The sequence below is a fragment of the Myxine glutinosa genome, chromosome 3 (genome assembly GCF_964187855.1).
Source record: "Myxine glutinosa chromosome 3, kmMyxGlut1.1, whole genome shotgun sequence".
Lineage (NCBI taxonomy): Eukaryota > Metazoa > Chordata > Myxini > Myxiniformes > Myxinidae > Myxine > Myxine glutinosa.
The window spans coordinates 2,045,777-2,063,214 of NC_136263.1; the positions used below are offsets into that span (position 1 = coordinate 2,045,777).

The 17,438-nt window shown below is 46.3% G+C and overlaps 1 protein-coding gene across 2 annotated transcripts in view; it reads left to right on the forward strand.

The window, feature by feature from the left end:
• PBDC1 (polysaccharide biosynthesis domain containing 1) overlaps positions 1-17,438 on the forward strand; it is a 77,636-nt gene that overhangs the window by 14,831 nt on the left and 45,367 nt on the right. The window contains exons 3-5 of one of the 2 annotated variants that reach the window (XM_068111354.2): positions 4,192-4,251; positions 5,961-6,101; positions 16,141-16,252. In XM_068111354.2, coding sequence (XP_067967455.2) covers positions 4,192-4,251; positions 5,961-6,101; positions 16,141-16,252 — 313 coding nt within the window. The remainder of the gene's footprint in view (positions 1-4,191; positions 4,252-5,960; positions 6,102-16,140; positions 16,253-17,438) is intronic. The other variant, XM_068111356.2, reaches the window with a different exon arrangement.

Sequence of the window (17,438 nt, forward strand, 5' to 3'; positions counted from 1 at the left end):
ACTGCGTGCGACCAGAGAGTTTAAAAGCCAGGTGTTCAAAGGATGAGGATGAGGCGATGGGGATGAGGCTGGTCCTGATGTCTTGACGGTGGATAACGGCAATTCCACCACCTCGGCCCTCCGAGCGTGGTTTATTGACGTAGGAATATCCATTGGGTGTGGTGAGGTTGAGCGTGTAGTAGTCCAGTGGTTGTTGCCAGGTTTCGGTGAGACAGAGAAAGTCCAGTTTGTTATCCAGGATGCAGTCGTTGACGTTTACATCGTTTACATCCAGGATGTAGTCGTTTACATCCTTATGACGAGCTGCACCATTAAGAAAGACATGCATCTTATTGAACATCCACTGGATGCAATGGAGTTGGTCAGGTCCTATGATAAGGTAAGTAGGGAGCTCTGAATGGGTGCTGCCTATATTTACATATTTCACAGCCAATCAGGGCTCTCCAATGGCAAGACGTAGGATCGGAATTCCCTCCCATTAGGGCATTCACAAGATGCCCCACATGGGAAGTCATGAAAATCCTTCGCAAAAAACGTAATGCTCTTGTTTTCCAATAATGATGCAAAGTGGAAATTTAGCAATATTAATATTTGGTAATTCTTCTTCTCCTCCTCTTCCCTTTATAAGGGGTGAGGTCCGATGGCACCGAGCCCCTGCCTTGCCTTGACTACGATCCTCGTACACTCCCCTAAGTCCTCAGCCCACTCTCTCCACCCTCCAACCATCTCCACCTTACCCTCTTCACACAATCCACATCAAGCCTGGTGTTGGCTTAGCGGTTAGGGTGCCGGCTTGGGATCCTAGGATCCTGGGCTCGAATCCTGATCGATCGTTGAATTAACGCCAGGGGGGTTGACTCAGCCTGTCATCCTTCCGAGGTCGGCAAATTGAGTACCAGTTAACTGGTAATTCCCTGCGTGTCGCAAGAGGCGACTAACAGGGTTGGCGGCAGGAAAGGCATCCGGCCGTAAAACATTGCTTCAAAAATGGGACCATGGTGCCCAAAAAAGGCAAACTCTGCTCTGCGGGGAAAAATGGCCTCTAAAGGCGGTTCTTTGTTCCCTCAACCTACCCACTCTCTTTGCCATTCTTTCTTCCCCCATTCTCACCAAATGTCCTGCCCATCTCAGCCGGTATTTCACCAATCTCCCCGTCAAGCTCATCTGCATCCATCCTTCCTCGGTTCATCCATTTTATCTACCCTCTTCACTCCTGCAATTCTCCTGACACAGTTGTTCTCGCACACCTGCAGCCTCTGCTGTTTTCTCTGTGTCAGTGCCACTGTCTCCAGAACATAAAGGTAGGCCGGCATTACACACGACATCAGAACCTTTCCTTTCAATCTCCTTGAATTTTTTCCGTCTGCAATTACTCCCTCCACTCTCCTCCACACACCTACCTGAATCATCCTCCTCCGATACCTACCTGAATCCTCCTCCACACCTTTGCCTCTGACTTAACACCCCCCGTCACTGTTCCACCCAGATACCCAAACCTATTTCCATGTCTGATCTCCTTTCCCTCTAACCTGATATTCATTTCCTTTCTCTGCTGCTCAACCTACATCACCTCCGTCTTCTCCTTGCTCATTTTCAGCCCGTTTCTCAAATGCCTCCTCCCACTCCCCCAGTAAGTACTTCCTGCATCTCCTGCCCACTCTCCACCACAACAGCAAGACCGTCCTTATACAACATCCTCCCCAGAATATCGTTCATGTTTACCTTCCTGCTTACCAGCTCCATCACCATGATAAACATGAGTGGGCAGAGAGATCCTTCTTGCCTCAAACCGATGTTCACAATGAACTCCTCCGGCATCCCATGACCAACCAAAACTCTTCCCTTCGTTCCCATGTACATCCCTTCCACCAACCTAACTTCTGCCACTTCACCACTGCCAGTTCTTCACCACTCCCATCCATCTCGGTATCGCCATAAACATCTCTCTCGGGACAGTGTCATAGGCCTTTTCCTTGTCCACAAATCCCAATGCCATTTCACCTTGCACCTCCAACCTCTTCGCCACCAGCTGCCTCTACTCGAACATCCCATCTGTCCTCCTACCCTTTCTAAACCCCTGCTGCTCTTCTCCGATCTCCTTCTCCATGCTCTTCCTTATCCTCCCATCCAGAACCCGCTCCAGCACCTTCGTGACATGACTAAGGAGTGTAATGCTCCTGCACTTCCCCAGATCTTGAACATACCACTTCCCTTTCCATATCGGCACAATGTGGAGTGGGGATATTGCCACAAAACCCCTTGGGGGAGTGGGGATATTGTTTTGTAATATCATTCATATTTTGCTATTATCATAAGTGTTGTTACTACTTTTGTGGTGAGAAGCGGCTTTCGATTAATTCCATGAAAAACGCCTTTGATTAACTCCATGGAAGAGGCAGAAGGGTCGTGTTGTTAACCCTTGTGTGGTATATAGACTACAGTAGATCTACGCTCAGGTCCGTTTGTCGTTGAGTTAAGCATTGACTCATGTCCGGATTTCTCCAAATTTCTTTCATTTTAGTGTTAAACAGCATTAGCGACTGTTTCCAAAGGTAATCATACGTGTTCGTGGTTTATAATATTTTTACTTCTGGTAAAGGCTGGTGCTCCCATGGAAATGGCACAATCAGCTATTTATACACATTTGAACAAAGAGGAAACACCTCTTGGGGATGTGGGATATTATTAGTATTGATATTGTTTTGTAATAACATTAATATTATGCTATTATCATTAGCTTTATTCGAAACGTTCTTGGGAAAATGGCATGTTAAAGCTATCTTAAAAAGGATGTCCACCTCAACATGCAACCCCATTGACGTGTAAACCCTATTGGTGGGGAAAACCCCTTTGGCAGAGAAAACCCCTTTGGAGAGGGGGGGCAAATTCATTTGCTACAACCTTCATTGTGGGACCCTTAGTTGTCCTGTCAAGTTTGGTTGACATTGGATAAGTAACAACCGAATGTATCACGGTCAAAAATCGCCAGACAGACAGACAGACACCAAATTATGTATTTTAGTATGATGAACCAGCTATGACGATCCCATTCCTTGCCACCTGCTCCACCAGCTCTTGACCCTCTCTATTCCCCATTCCCCAACCAAATTTACCAACACATTCGTCTTCACCCTGCTCTGCTATTCCTACATGTGCATTTAAACCCCCTGCGATGTACGGCATCACCTCCATGTCAACCATTCCCCTTATCCTCTCCAATGTGTCCCAGAGTTTCTGCTTCTCTGCCCCAGTTCTTCCCGTTTATAGTCCATATACCGACATAACACATCATTTGTTTCTGTATCTCCACCCATGCCGCAACTATCCCTCCCTCCCATATTTGCACTCCGATCACCTGCTTGCTGATCTCTTCCGATACTATTATTCCTAGGCCACTACTTTTTCCATCCCCACCCACGTGCAACGGCTTATATCCATACTCCTTCCAACCTCCTCCCCTGTCTCCCTTCCATTTGGTCTCCTACACAACAACACTTCCAACTTCCATCTCTGCACCATCTCCACAACCTCGATTCTTCTCCCCTCCATTGATCCCACATTCAAACTACCTAGCTGAACCTTGCTTCTGAACTTCTGCCCGCCTGGCAGAGCTAGTACCATCTTGATTAATTTGGGACTCTCAGGTCCTCAATCAGCAGTGCTGCCCTGGCTGACCTGCAGGACCTGTTACCCTATGCTGTTATCATAATCCTGTGTGCACACACCGCTCTTTCTCCAATCACTTCCTTCCTCCCTCCCCACCCAACTTCTGTCCCCCACCCTCAAGGCACTCATCCCACCTCCACCCCACTCACATCCTCTTTTCTTCCTCCCTACCTCCTCACTCCTTTTCTCTTCTTCTCCTCCTCCCCTACTCACTCTCTTCCTCTTCTCTTCCTCCACCCACCCCTCGCCCCCACCCTCTCCCCTGCCCTTCCTTATGTTGCGGCCTCCTTAATACCACAAGCAGCTTTATTGAAATTTTAATTTGGTTTTTTATTTCATTATTATTACTCCCTTCCCAATGTTGCATTGATATATCTTCATTGTGTTTGAGGTTCCTTCAAAGATTATGCTCCACACAGTGCATCCCTGGTATGGATTTGATTTCCTTGTCAGTGCAGAACTGCACTTAATCCATCATTTGTAAATGAAAAAACAGATCTCAAATGAACACTTTTACCATTGCAGCCTCAGCTGGAAATTGCATGGGCAGTGAAGGCGTACGAATTTGCAGAGATTCACTACAATGTAAGCAGCAGCGCTGTCTGGCAGTTTGATTGTAAATACTATTTCCGCATTGTCATGTTTTGTGCACTTTTCCAGCCTTGGTATCAAAATCGCTTTTGATGCTCCAAAGACCTCGTTGTGATGTTCCCAAAATTCCCATTTTAATTGTCAAGTACACTGTGTGTAGTTGTTTGATGCGGCATGTAAATTGCTCAAACCCCATGTTGTTGCATGTACAAGCTAAGTTGGGCATGGATGTGACATGTCCTCAGAAACGCGAAAAATCGTGTTTTTGCAAATTCCTTTCATGACAAAAAATGTAATTTCTACTTTTTATTTTAACTTTTGGATTTTTTTTAAATGTTCATGACTCCAGTCACAGACTATATAGTCCTCATTGGGGCCAGGCCTTAAATAAAAAAAGCTGCATTGATAGAAAGGTTAAGAAGGAGAGAATACTCTGAGTTTTTGAGGAAGTAAAAATCTGCCTTTTGAAAAGTAGAAGGTTGTAAGTGTTTGTAAAAACATGAGAAGGTAAAGAGTTCCAGAGTTTGGCAGTGGAGGGGAAGATACAATAATCATACGATGTAGTGGCTTGTCGAGTATTCTGTGGTCTCGATAATGGCGGAGGTACACAAGCAGCAAGTTATTGGGAGCAGAAACCGAAATAATAATTGTAGAAAAGAGAAAGAGAGACAACTTTGCGGCGTAATTCAACCGGGTCAAGTTTTGAAGTCAGATTGGGAGAGTTGATTAAGTTGGATTACTTTGGATTCAATTCTGTCCAGGAAGTATGTGGAGCTAGCACCACCCCAAATGTGAGAGCAGTACTCTATACAAGGCTGAATCAATCGTTTATATAGTTGAAGTAACTGTTGGGAGAAGAAGAATCTTCGACATCCGAACAGGACTCCTCGTTTCTTTGAGACAGACTTAGCTATATGTGTAATGTGTGGATTCCAGAATAAATTTGATGTTACGGTAATACCTAGCAGGTTTATTGAATCACATGGTGTAATTGTGGAGCTTTCAAAGGAGAGGAAAGAAATTGAGTTTTAGAAACATTAAACTTAACCCGATTACATTTGTCCCACTGGGAAATCTTGTCGAAATCCGAATTTAAAGAGGTGGTTGTGATCAAACGAGATGTGGATCGCGTGAGGGAAGATGGGGCAGATGGAAAAACATGGAGGAAAGTAATGTCGAGTCATCAGCATATGGGTGCATTTGGTTATTTATAGAAAAAGGAAGGTCGTTGATAAAAAGAAGGAAGAGTGTTGGAGACGAGACAGAACCCTGAGGGACACCGCTGTTGATAGGTAAGGAGGGAGATGTTAAACCATCAACAATTACGGCGATAGAGCGTGTTTCATAGAGAAAGCTCGATACGAGAGAGCAGAGGGAAGGAGGAAAGCCGAAAGAGGGAAGTTTGGAGATCAGATCCCGCTGCCAAACTCTGTCCAAGGCTTTTGAGATATCAAGGCCTACAACAAAGGATTCCCCAAAGTCTCTCAGAGAAGAGGCCCAGACATTCGTAATGTAAGAAAGGATATCACCGTGCTTTGCGGAAGCCATATTGATGGTTGAATGGTATAATAGAAAATTCAAATAACCACATATGAAGCTTCTGCATTTGACTCGTTCATGCCCTTTTTTAAAGCATATAATTTTTTTCCAGTCTGCCTTCAATCTGCTGACCCATGACATCTTACCCTCCATGTACCAAATAGCTCATCAGCTCTGCGGAACCTGAGTTCCTGCATCTCACCGAACAGGACGATGGAATTTACAATGAGTTCCGCCGCTCCTTCCCAACCATGATGATCGCGATCCTAAATCCAGAAGATCTCAAGTCCGAGACGAGTAAAGAGGTGTGTTTTTGACAATAATGCAACTTTGCATGATTTGTTCACTGTCTGCTTTGTTCTCATTCTTTTCATCATGGGACTCATTGTAACATTTCATCTTTCAGTTTGGTGGTTTTCTAAACATTTAAGTGCTGACACACACACACACACACACACACACACACACACACACACACACACACACACACACACACACACACACACACACACACACATCACATCACATCACATCACATCACATCACATCACATCACATCACACCCACGACAAACATATACACGACACAACACAAGACTGTTGGACGAGACAAACACAGCCACTGAGCTTGGCGAAAGTTCCGTCACTTCCCGAGGTACTTTGGGTAACAACAATGGCAGCGCTTTTCCACTGCATTTTCTTCTCCCGATGGATGCCAACCGATGGGGATTGTCCAAACTCTTATCCTTTTTAAATGTTGAATGTCAAGCAAGGAAGCAGTACGTACCATTTTAACGTCTTTGGTATGACTCAGCCGGGGTTTGAACCGCCAACTTCCCAGACTCGGAGTGGATGCTCTAATCTTACACCACATTTGGTACTCTTCTCCAGCTGGAACTCGTCGTAGTGTTTGTGAGTTTACCACGGTTTCTTTTGACTCTGTATTGTACCTCTTGGTCATACATGAGGCTAATTACAAGCTTTTGTGCATCTACGAAAAAAATAATGAATGAATGATCGTTTTAAGGCCATTTTCCCCACTAGAGCGGGGGTTAGCCTTGCGGGCCCCATGACAATCATGGTTCCCTGTTTGAGGCAATGTTTTTATGGCCGGATGCCCTTCCTGACGCCAACCCTTCGTCACGCTCTTAGGATGCGCAGGGATACGGTGTACCTATTCTAAATCGGGGTACACACCGTGATCATTCATCCCAGCAAGCTGGTAATCAATTTGCCGACCTCGGAAGGATGACAGGCTGAGTCAACGCCCCTGGCGTTAATTCAGCAATCGACCGGGATTCGAACCCAGGATCCTAGGATCCCAAGCCGGCACCCTAACCGCTAAGCCAACACCAGACCATACGAGGCCTTTTAGTATTCAACACCCTGAGATTTGTGCTGAAATTGTATTGTTTTGCTGTAATGCTTTCTTGTATACCAAGTCGAGGCTCGTATAAGAGCTAACACAAATAACATATAACAAATGCAGCAGGAGACAAGGTGGGTGTGGGGGTGAGAACAGGGACATCAGGAGTTCTGGGGAAAAGAGAGGGCTGGTACCCGGGATAAACAAGATGGGCACAACACAGACTTTCAGGAAAGAAAACAGAACTTGAAGGAGGAATATTTGGGGTGTATTGACGGGGGTAGAAAAGATCAAGATTTTGGATGGGGGTAGATAAGAGATGGTGGAGAACAGCTGCTTTAAAGACCTGGAGGGAGTAGTGGGAATGAAGAGAGGGAGGGAGTTTGTTCCAGAGGTGGGAGAAAAGAGGAATGAAAGAGTGAAGGTGAGCAGAGAGTCTTGATTTTGGCAGTTTCACCAGAAGAGGGTTGCTGGCAGATCTTGTGCAACCTGTAGGAATATTTGGGGGACAGAGCACAGACTGAGCAGGGGGAGCTAGGCCGGAGAGGAGTCGGTAGAAGACAGAAAGACCACCAACCTGCCGGCAGCGAGAGAGTGAATGATCCTCAGAATCAGGTTCATCGCAGGAGATTCCAAGGATTCTGAATGCTTTGGTTTCTACAGCGTGAAGCTGACTACGTGTAAGGCAGGTGCACCTGCCCAGAGGGGAGAGCAGTACTCCATCAAGCTGCGGGTGAAAGTTTTGTAAATGGTTAGGAGCTCAGGTGTGCCAACGAAGGGCTTTGTCCGAAGGAGGATGCCCAGTCGGTGACTCGCTTTGGAGGCCAGGTTGGAGATGTGGTTTTCCCAGGAAAGATCATGGCAAATAGTGAGACCCAAAAGCTTGAATGACAGAAAGTCTTTTAGAGGATTGTTGGGAAAGTTGATGGGAGGGTTGTCCAGATGGTCTTTTCGGAGAGACGTAGTGAGAGTGTGAGATTTGTCAGGATTGAAAGACATGTTCCACTTGTTTGACCAGTCTGTGATTTTTATCCAGGTCTGCAGAGAGTGAACAGGCTGCAGACTGCCGATCTGAGGGTTGATATATGGAGCGGCAGAGAGTGGAGTCATCAGCAAGGAGATGGAGGAGATTTTCCAGAGTCGGAGAGTTCATTAATGAAGAATCAAAAAAGGCACAGGGCCCAGAACACTGTCTTGAGCAACTCCAGCCCGGACAGGAAGGGGAGATGAGAGAATTCCATTTACACCCACACGCTGACTGCGACCGGAGAAGAAATCCGCGAGCCATGTGTGGAGGTTTCCATGGATACCATGAGAGGAAAGTTTGGTGAGCTGAGCAAGGTGCCATACTGTATCGAAGGCACGAGATGTGTCAAGGGAGATGGCTCTGGTTTCCTGTTTGGCATTGAGGACCTCCATCCATTGTTGAGACAGCAGAATCAGCATGCCCAGAGTAGAATGACCTGGTCTGAATCCAAACTGATGATCAGAGATCAAGCCATTGGAGAAGAGGAAGGTTTTAATATTGGTTGCAATCATGGATTCCATGACCTTGCTGATGATTGGGAGCAGGCTGATTGGTCTGTAGTTGCAAGGATCTGTTTTTGCACCTTTTTATGTAAAGCGGTGATGTTGGCTGATTTCCAAGCTGATGGCAGATGACCTTGAGCAAAAAAGAGGGTGAAGAGAACAGAGAGAGGGTGAGATAGAGCGGCAGAGCAGGATTGATGCCTTGGGCTGATGCCGTCTGGTCCAATTGCAGATTCAGAGTCGAAGTTTGACAGAAACTTCTCCACCTTGTCAGGAGAGAAGGACACAGAGTCCAAGAGCAGCTGGGTATGACTGGGTAAGGTGGGTACAGAGAGAGATTGGGTTGCGACGCAAGCTTTGGAGGCAAACAAAGAGTTGAGCAATGTGTGTGACATGTGTATGAAAAGAAACATGTTGGTCTTATCAATATTTGGTGATTGATAAATATCTCTTCAGACCATTTCGACACTTTAGACTCCTGAAGACATTTACACCCTTTTGAACGCTTAGTTCCCTTGAGCCTTATACCTTTAGACCCATTAGGCCACCTTTTTTCTTTTTTATTGATGTTTTTGTATACAACATCGAGGCTCGTGTAAGAGCTAACATTAATCACAAAAGAACAAACTGACACATAAAAACATATGATAAAGGTAGCGGGAGACGAGATGGGGAGAGAGAGGGAAGCACACAAGTACAACAGCAGAGAACAGGGACATTGGGAGATCTGTGGAAGGGAGAGAGCTTGGGGGGGGGGGGGGGGGGGAAGAGAGCTATAAAACACATGGACACTGCTAGGACTTCCAGGAAAGAAGTCGGTATTTCAGAAAACTGGATCTGGTGTGAATTAACGGGGGTAGAAAAGATCAAGGTTTTGGATCGGGGAAGATAAGAGATGGTGGTGAACAGCTGTTTTAAAGAATTGGAGGGAGGAGTGGGATTGAAGGGAGTGAGGGAGTTTGTTCCAGAAACGGGAGAAAACAGGAATGAAAGGGTGAAGGTGAGCTTTGGACCTTAACTACGATTAGAAAATACCCTTTAGATCTTTAGACCCGTTAAGACCCTTACAGACCCTTTCGACCACTTAGACCCTTCAGACCGTAATAACCCATCTGACCAAGCTATCTCCTTGGACGAGATATAAACGCATGCAGTGACTACAACAACAACAACAACATGCATTTTAAGGCCATTTTCCCTTCTAGAGCGGGGGTGAGCCTTCCGGTCCACATGACAATCTTCTCCATTTTGCCCTATTTTCTGCATGTTAACCCCCTTGCCTGCATTTCTTCTTCCACCACCTTCAGCCAAGTCTTTCTCGGTCTTCCCTGTCCTCCATGTCCTTCTGCATTCATTTCCATCACTCTTCTCAACCAGTCGCTTTCATCCTTCCTCAACACATGACCAAACCATCTCAACCTGTTTCTCTTCACAGCATCCATCACAGGCTCTATTCCCATCATCTTTTGCAATTTATCATTTGTCTTCTTCTCCCTCAACAATACTCCGCACATTCACCACACCATTCGCATTTCCACCCTTTCCAGCCTTCGTTGCTGCTCTACATTCATTACCCATGTCTCGCTCCCATAAATCATAACACTTCTCACACATGCAGCATACACCTTTCCTTTCAGCTTCAACGACACTCCCCTCCTCGTCAGCACACCGCTCAGTTCCCGAAACGTCTTCCATGCACATCTCACTCCAGCAACTGTTGCCAAGTCTGATCCACCTTCGACATTCAGCATGTCTCCTAGGTAGCAAAATGTTTTCACACATTCCAGCTTCACGGCGTCTCCAAGATCCAACTCAACATTTCCTCCATCTGCAGTTCCCTCTGTGCACACCTTACACTTGAATGTAGCTGCCACACTGGTTAATGACCCTCTCAGACCACTACATTTTTGATGAACTCACTCAGCGCACATTGTACATTGAATGAAGTTCACTCTGACACCCTTCCTGCACACAGCACACAGCCACTTCCCAGTTCTTTCCACCTCACCACATGCTTTTCCACTTGCCATCACCTTCGTTTTTCCGATATTCACCTTCAGACCTTTTGTCTCCATACATTCCTTCCACTTGTTCATCTTCTCCTTCAGTCCATCCATACTGTCCCCAATCAACACCAGATCATCTGCATACAACAACTCCCACGGCAAACCCTCCTTTACGTTCCGAGCCAGCACTTCCATCACAGCTACAAATGGTCGTGGACTTGGTACTGACCCCTGATGCACTCCCACCGTCACCTCAAACTTATCCCTGTTCCCGTCCTTCGTCCTTACAGCTGTGCGCGCTCTTTTGTACATTGCCATCACTACTCTGATCAACCATTCCTCCACTCCTAACTTCCTCAATGCCCATGTCACTACTTCGCTTGGAAACCTATCGAATGCTTTCTCCAGATCAACAAACCCAAGAAACAACTTCTTCGTCTTCTCCATGTACTTCTCCTGCAACTGCCTTACAATAAAAAGCGCGTCTGTCGTTCCTTTTCCTGGCATAAATCCAAACTGCATTTCGTCGATCTTCACTTTCTTCCTTATCCCCCTCTCCAACACCCTTTCCAATACCTTCATTCCATGCTCCAATAACTGTATCGCTCAATACGATCCACAGTCCAGAGGGTCACCTTTCCCCTTGTATAGAAGGACGAGGGTACTCAGTTCCCAATCCACTGGAATGCGGCATTCTTTCACCACCGGATTACAGATCTCTGTCATCTTTTCACACCCCAACTTCCTGCTGCCTTTTTTTTTTTTTTCTTTTTTTTTTGTATACAGAATCGAGGCTCATGAAAGAGCTAACATTTATCACACAAACAAATCAAACAGACAAACAAACAAAGTATATAAAAAGGGGAGCGGTAGACAAGATGGGGAGAGAAGGGAAAGCACATAAACACAACATTTGAGAGCAGGGACATCGGGAATGTGTGGGAGGGAGAGGGCTTGGGGGGAGGTGGCGTGGGAAGGGGGGGGGGAGGGGTGGGAGAGGTGTAAATACAAGGACACCGAGGACTTCCAGGAAAGAAGTTGGTATTTCAAAAAAGTGGATTTGGGGTGAAATTAGTGGGGGTAGAAAAGATCAAGGTTTTGGATGGGGGAAGATAAGAAATGGTGGTGAACAGCTGTTTTAAAGACCTGGAGGGAGGAGTGGGATTGAAGGGAGTGGGGGAGTTTGTTCCAGAGGCGGGATAAAAGAGGAATGAAGGAGTGAAGGTGAGCAGAGAGTCTTGATTTTGGCAGTTTAACCAGAAGAGGGTTGCAGGCATATCTTGTGCGACCTGTAGGAATATTTGGGGGACAGAGCCCAGAGACAGCTGGAAGAGCAAGGCCGGAGAGGAGTCGGTAGAAGACAGAAAGACCACCAACCTGCCTGCGGTGAGTAAGTGAAAGGCCCTCGGAGGTAGCTTCACCGCGGGAGATTCCAATGATTCTGAACGCTTTGGTTTCAACACCGTGAAGACGAGCTAGGTGTGAGGCAGGAGCACCAGCCCAGAGGGGGGAACAGTATTCCATTGAGCTGCGGATGAAAGCTTTATATGTGGTGAGGAGCTCAGGTGTGCCAAGGAAGGACTTCGCACGCCGGAGGATGCCCAGTCGTCGACTGGCTTTGGAGGCCAGATTTGAAATGTGGTTTTCCCTGGAAAGATCATGGCAGATAGTGAGACCCAAAAGCTTGAGTGACAGAACTTCTTGGAGAGGAACTCCTTCAACATATCTCCCACAACTCCCGTCGGCCCTCCCGCTTTTCTACTCTTCATTGCTTTTGTCGCTTCCTCTACTTCCTTCTCAGTTATCTTCTCTGCCGGTCCTAAAACTGGGTTACTCTCTATGTTGCCATCCCATTCATTCTCTGCATTCAACAGCATTTCCCTTATTTCTCCTCCATCTTCCTTTAATTCCATCTGGGTCCACAACGATTTGTCCCACTTCATCCTTCAAGCAACTCACCCCCATCACATCACACCTCTCTTTCGCTGTCTGCTTTGTAATCCTGAATACCGCTGTCTGACCCTCTTCCGAATCCAAGCGTTCTCCGAACATTTTCCTACATGATCCACCACTCGGTGACCCGGGTTACACCGTGACGCCGCCATATTGATTAACCCGGGTTACCTCGTGAGATACGGCAATTCTCAAATCAGGGCCATTTAACAGTAACCCGTTCTCTCGTGAAGGCTAAAATGACACGGAACATCCACACTGGGCATGCAGTTCTTCAATAAAGTTTGTTTAGATGTGATGCCAAATTCAACAATCAAAATAAACCGGGAAAATAATGCCAATACTGGCGATCCAATAGGTTGCGTACACGACTGTACCAGCGTAGACCGGCCCCAGTGTAATTATAGACACTGCACGACGTCGTACTGAACTGAGTGATCAATAATCATGGCATGTGCACGTCGTGTCACTGGCTGGGCGGTAACACGTACTGTCCGTACTGCACTACTGCAGTGACGTAACAACTGTTAACACTTTATACCGTATTGTGACGTTTATAAGTGCATGCAAATTAGTGGCCCTGGAAAAAGATCATAACACACATTTTAAACGTTGTATGTTAAAAGTTGTAATAAGAGGTGAGAAGGATAGACCTAGTTCTGCTGTGTATTGCATGGAAACGTGCATGTTCTTGCCAAAAATTATGGGTACACAAAGGATTTTCCTATCACGTGAACCCGGGTTACACTTCCCCTAAAATAAATAAACTTATTATGTAAAATGGTCAAAAATCACGGGGCAACCCGGGTCATCGCTTGGTGGATCACATGCCTCCTGCGCCTTTGCTACCTCTTTCTTTGCAGCCTTCTAGGCTGCCTTATAACTTTCATGCTCTGCCTTTTCTGCCCCCGTACCCTTCGCCTTCTGCCACTCCTTGAACCTCTTCTTCTTCTCATCAATCCTCTTTCCAACTTCATCATCCCACCACCTCACCAATGGCTCCCAACAGACTATCTTTCATTGACATCCAACCACTTTCAAGCTCAACCACATCATCCTCTGCCCTACTCAGCCTCTCTTTTAATGCCTCCCTCACTGTCACCTCTTTCAACCTCCACACCTTCATTCTCGGTTGGTACTTCACCCGCCGAGCTCTCCTCGCACCTTTCACCCATATGTTGCAGACAACCAAGTGGTGCTGTGAAACAGCCTCCTCCCCCGGGATCACCTTTGTGTCCTGGAGGTGCCCCCTATCTCGCCTACGCACCAGCAGGTAGTCAACGGTTGTCGTCGACCCACCTGACGTGCATGTAACAAGCTTATTATCCTCTTTCTGGAACTGAGTATTACAAATCAACAAATCAGCAAACTCTAAAATCCTTTCACCTTCTCCATTTCTCACACCATGTCCGTAACCCCCATGAACTCCCTCAAAACCATCCATACTCCTCCCCACATGTCCATTTAGGTATCCTCCTACCACAACAACTTCCTCATCCTTCACGTTTTCCATCAGCTTCTCCATTGCACACCAGAACTTGTCCTTCTCTTCATCGCTCCGACCGACCTGCGGAGCATATCCCGAGATGACGCTCACCAAGAGCTTTCCAATCATCATTTTCACCATCATCAACCTATCACTCACTTTTTTTTTTTCCTTTTTTTTTTGTATACTGAATCGAGGCTCGTGAAAGAGCTAACATTTATTTCACAAACAAATCAACCAGACACAAAATATATAAAAAGAGGGAGCGGAAGACAAGATGGGGAGAGAAGGGGAAGCACACAAACATAACATTTGAGAGCAGGGAGATGTGTGGGAGGGAGAGGGCTTGGGGGGAGGAGGTGTGGGAAGGGGGGGGGGGGGGGTGGGAGAAGTATAAAACACAAGGACACCAAGGACTTCCAGGTCAGAAGTTGGTATTTCAAAAAAAAGCGGATTTGGGGTGAAATTAGCGGGGGTAGAAAAGATCAAGGTTTTGGATGGGGGAAGATAAGAGATGGTGGTGAACAGCTGTTTTAAAGACCTGGAGGGTGGAGTGGGATTGAAGAGAGTGAGGGAGCTTGTTCCAGAGGTGGGAGAAAAGAGGAATGAAGGAGTGAAGGTGAGCAGAGAGTTTTGATTTTGGCAGTTTAACCATAAGAGGGTTGCAGGAAGATCTTGTGCGACCTGTAGGAATATTTGGGGGACAGAGCCCAGACAGAGCCTGGGGGGGGGCAAGGCCAGAGAGGAGTCGGTAGAAGACTAGTCACATTCACCACACTATCTTCAAACTCCACAGAAAACAGGACACCAACACCATTCACGCCCTCCGGGCACCCTTTCCACACAAACTTGTATTTCTGTCCCTGCCTACCCTTCACCATTCTCACACCACTTCCCTTCCATCTCGTCTCCTGCACACAACATATGTCCACTCTTCTTCTGACCAATACTTCCACCACTTCTCCTGATCTCCCTGTCATTGTACCTACATTCCACGTCCCAAGCCTCAGAAACCGATCTCCACGTCGGGCATCAGATGTTTCATCGTCATAAATGGAGTGATTTCCACCCTTGCTTCGATCGTGTTCCCCACCTTGAGTTTTGACGAGAGGGAGTGGGGTCCCCCACCGGGTACTTCGGGCTGTACCCTGCCCATATGTAGTTGTAATTGTCATGGTTCTCTTTTTGAGGCAATGTTTTTATGGCCGGATGCCCTTCCTGACGCCAACCCTTTTAGTCGCCTCTTACGACACGCAGGGATACGGTGTACCTATTCTAAACCAGGGTACACCAAAGGTGGATGGAGGTTATGTTTGCACCCCTGTCTGTCTGTCTGTCCGTTTGTGAACAAAATATCTCAAAGTTGTGGACGGATTCGGGCGGAATTTGGCAGAGATGTAGCATATGTGACAAGGACGAAATGATTAGACTTTGGTGAAGATCTGGATTCGGATCTGGCTACTCGAAATTTTAAAGTGATTCTTCACCATTGGGAGAAAGGGCCCAAACCGATACATAGCAGAATATCTCACGAAGTTGTGGACGAATTGGACAAAACTGACAAGGACAACGGACTGACAAGACACAAGGGTGTCTGACAAGGACGATTCGATTCGATTTTGGTGGAAATTTGGATTTGGATATGAGAATTATTAAATTCTTTAAGTAATTCTTCACCATTGGGTGATGGGGCCAAAACGATACACACATAGCAGGATATCTCAAAAAGTTATGGATGGATTTGGACGAAACTTGTTGGACAGGTTGTGTGTGTGACAAGGAAGAATCGATTCAATTTTGGTGAAGATCCGGATCCGGATCCGGGTAGTAGAACTTTTAAAGTTATTCTTCACCATTGAGTGAGATGGCTAACCAGGCGGAGGGAGGTATGCTCGCTACTGAGTGCCGATGTAGTTGTATGTTTGACAATATAAAGTGGCTGTAACGAGTTCGGAAATGTTCATCGCATGTTCGGATATGATGTTCCTTCAATTTCATCACCAGAAATGGCGTGCGTTTTGCTTGCTCTTTGATGGCAAAGTTGCTGAATTCAACTTTGGAACTTTGCTGCGACTGAATGCCACCGGCGAGTACTCTGATGAGAATACGATTTTTGGTAAGTTATTTTAAAATGCAAACGTGCTCTGTTCTCATCCATGCTGATGTTGTCATGGTGATTTTCATGAAAGCCTGAAAATGATGCAAGTACTCTATTCATGCTATTGCCCTCTATTTACGAATCTATTCTAATTAGTGCAGCCCTTGGTTTGCTTTGCAGCCCTGATTGTAAAGCTTTCGCTTTAATGCAAATTTGACAACATGTCAGGAAGGTCCAGGAATGAGATACCACAATACTCCACGGAGGCATGTGATGATACTCCACGGAGGCAATACTCCACGGTAGCAAAGGCGCAGGAGGCATGTGATCCACCACGCGATGACCCGGGTTGCCCCAGGTGTCCCTGGAGTGAAAATTATCGTGGTGTTAGATCCGGACTATGCGTAGGCCATTCTACCAGGCCATAGTGTCCTATCCACCTCAAAGGTATATTGTTTCATTAAGGTGTTGCCTGGTGTTGGGCTAGCGGCTAGGGTGCCGGCTTAGGATCCTAGGATCCTGGGTTCGAATCCCGGTCGATCGCTGAATTAACGCCAGGGGGGTTGACTCAGCCTGTCATCCTTCCGAGGTCGGCTAATTGAGTACCGGTTCACTGGTAATTCCCTGTTTGTCGTAAAAAGGCGACAAAAAGGGTTGGCGGCAGGAAGGGCATCCGGCCGTAAAACATTGCTTCAAAAAGGGGACCAAAAAAACAACAACAACCACGGTCCCCGAAAAAGGCCAACCCCCGCTTGCGGGGAAAAATGGCCTCTAAAGGTTTTTTTTTTGGTTTTTTTTGAGGGAGTTTCGGACAGTAGTGGCATGAAGTGGCGGTGTCCCATCCTGTTGAAATCACACTTTTCTCAATGGCACCAAGGCATACCATCCAAATGAGGAGCCAAAACATCTTGTAGCATTGCAAGTTAGCTCGCACCAAAAACAATGTTGGTTCCACATCAAGTCGATGCACTACCCACTTCGAAAATTCCTTACTTCAGTCAGCATCATCTCCATGAAGAGCTTGAACAAAGGTAACCTTATATGGTGGTATTTGTTTGCCTTTAAAATTTCTGCAATGGAAGAACTGCTAACTTCCACATAACTCATTTTTAAAAACGATTTATTTTGGGCTTCTTCCAACTTCTTCCAGCAAGAACATTTTCAGAATTAGTTCCATATGTAGAGGAGCGAAGTTGTGATGGTT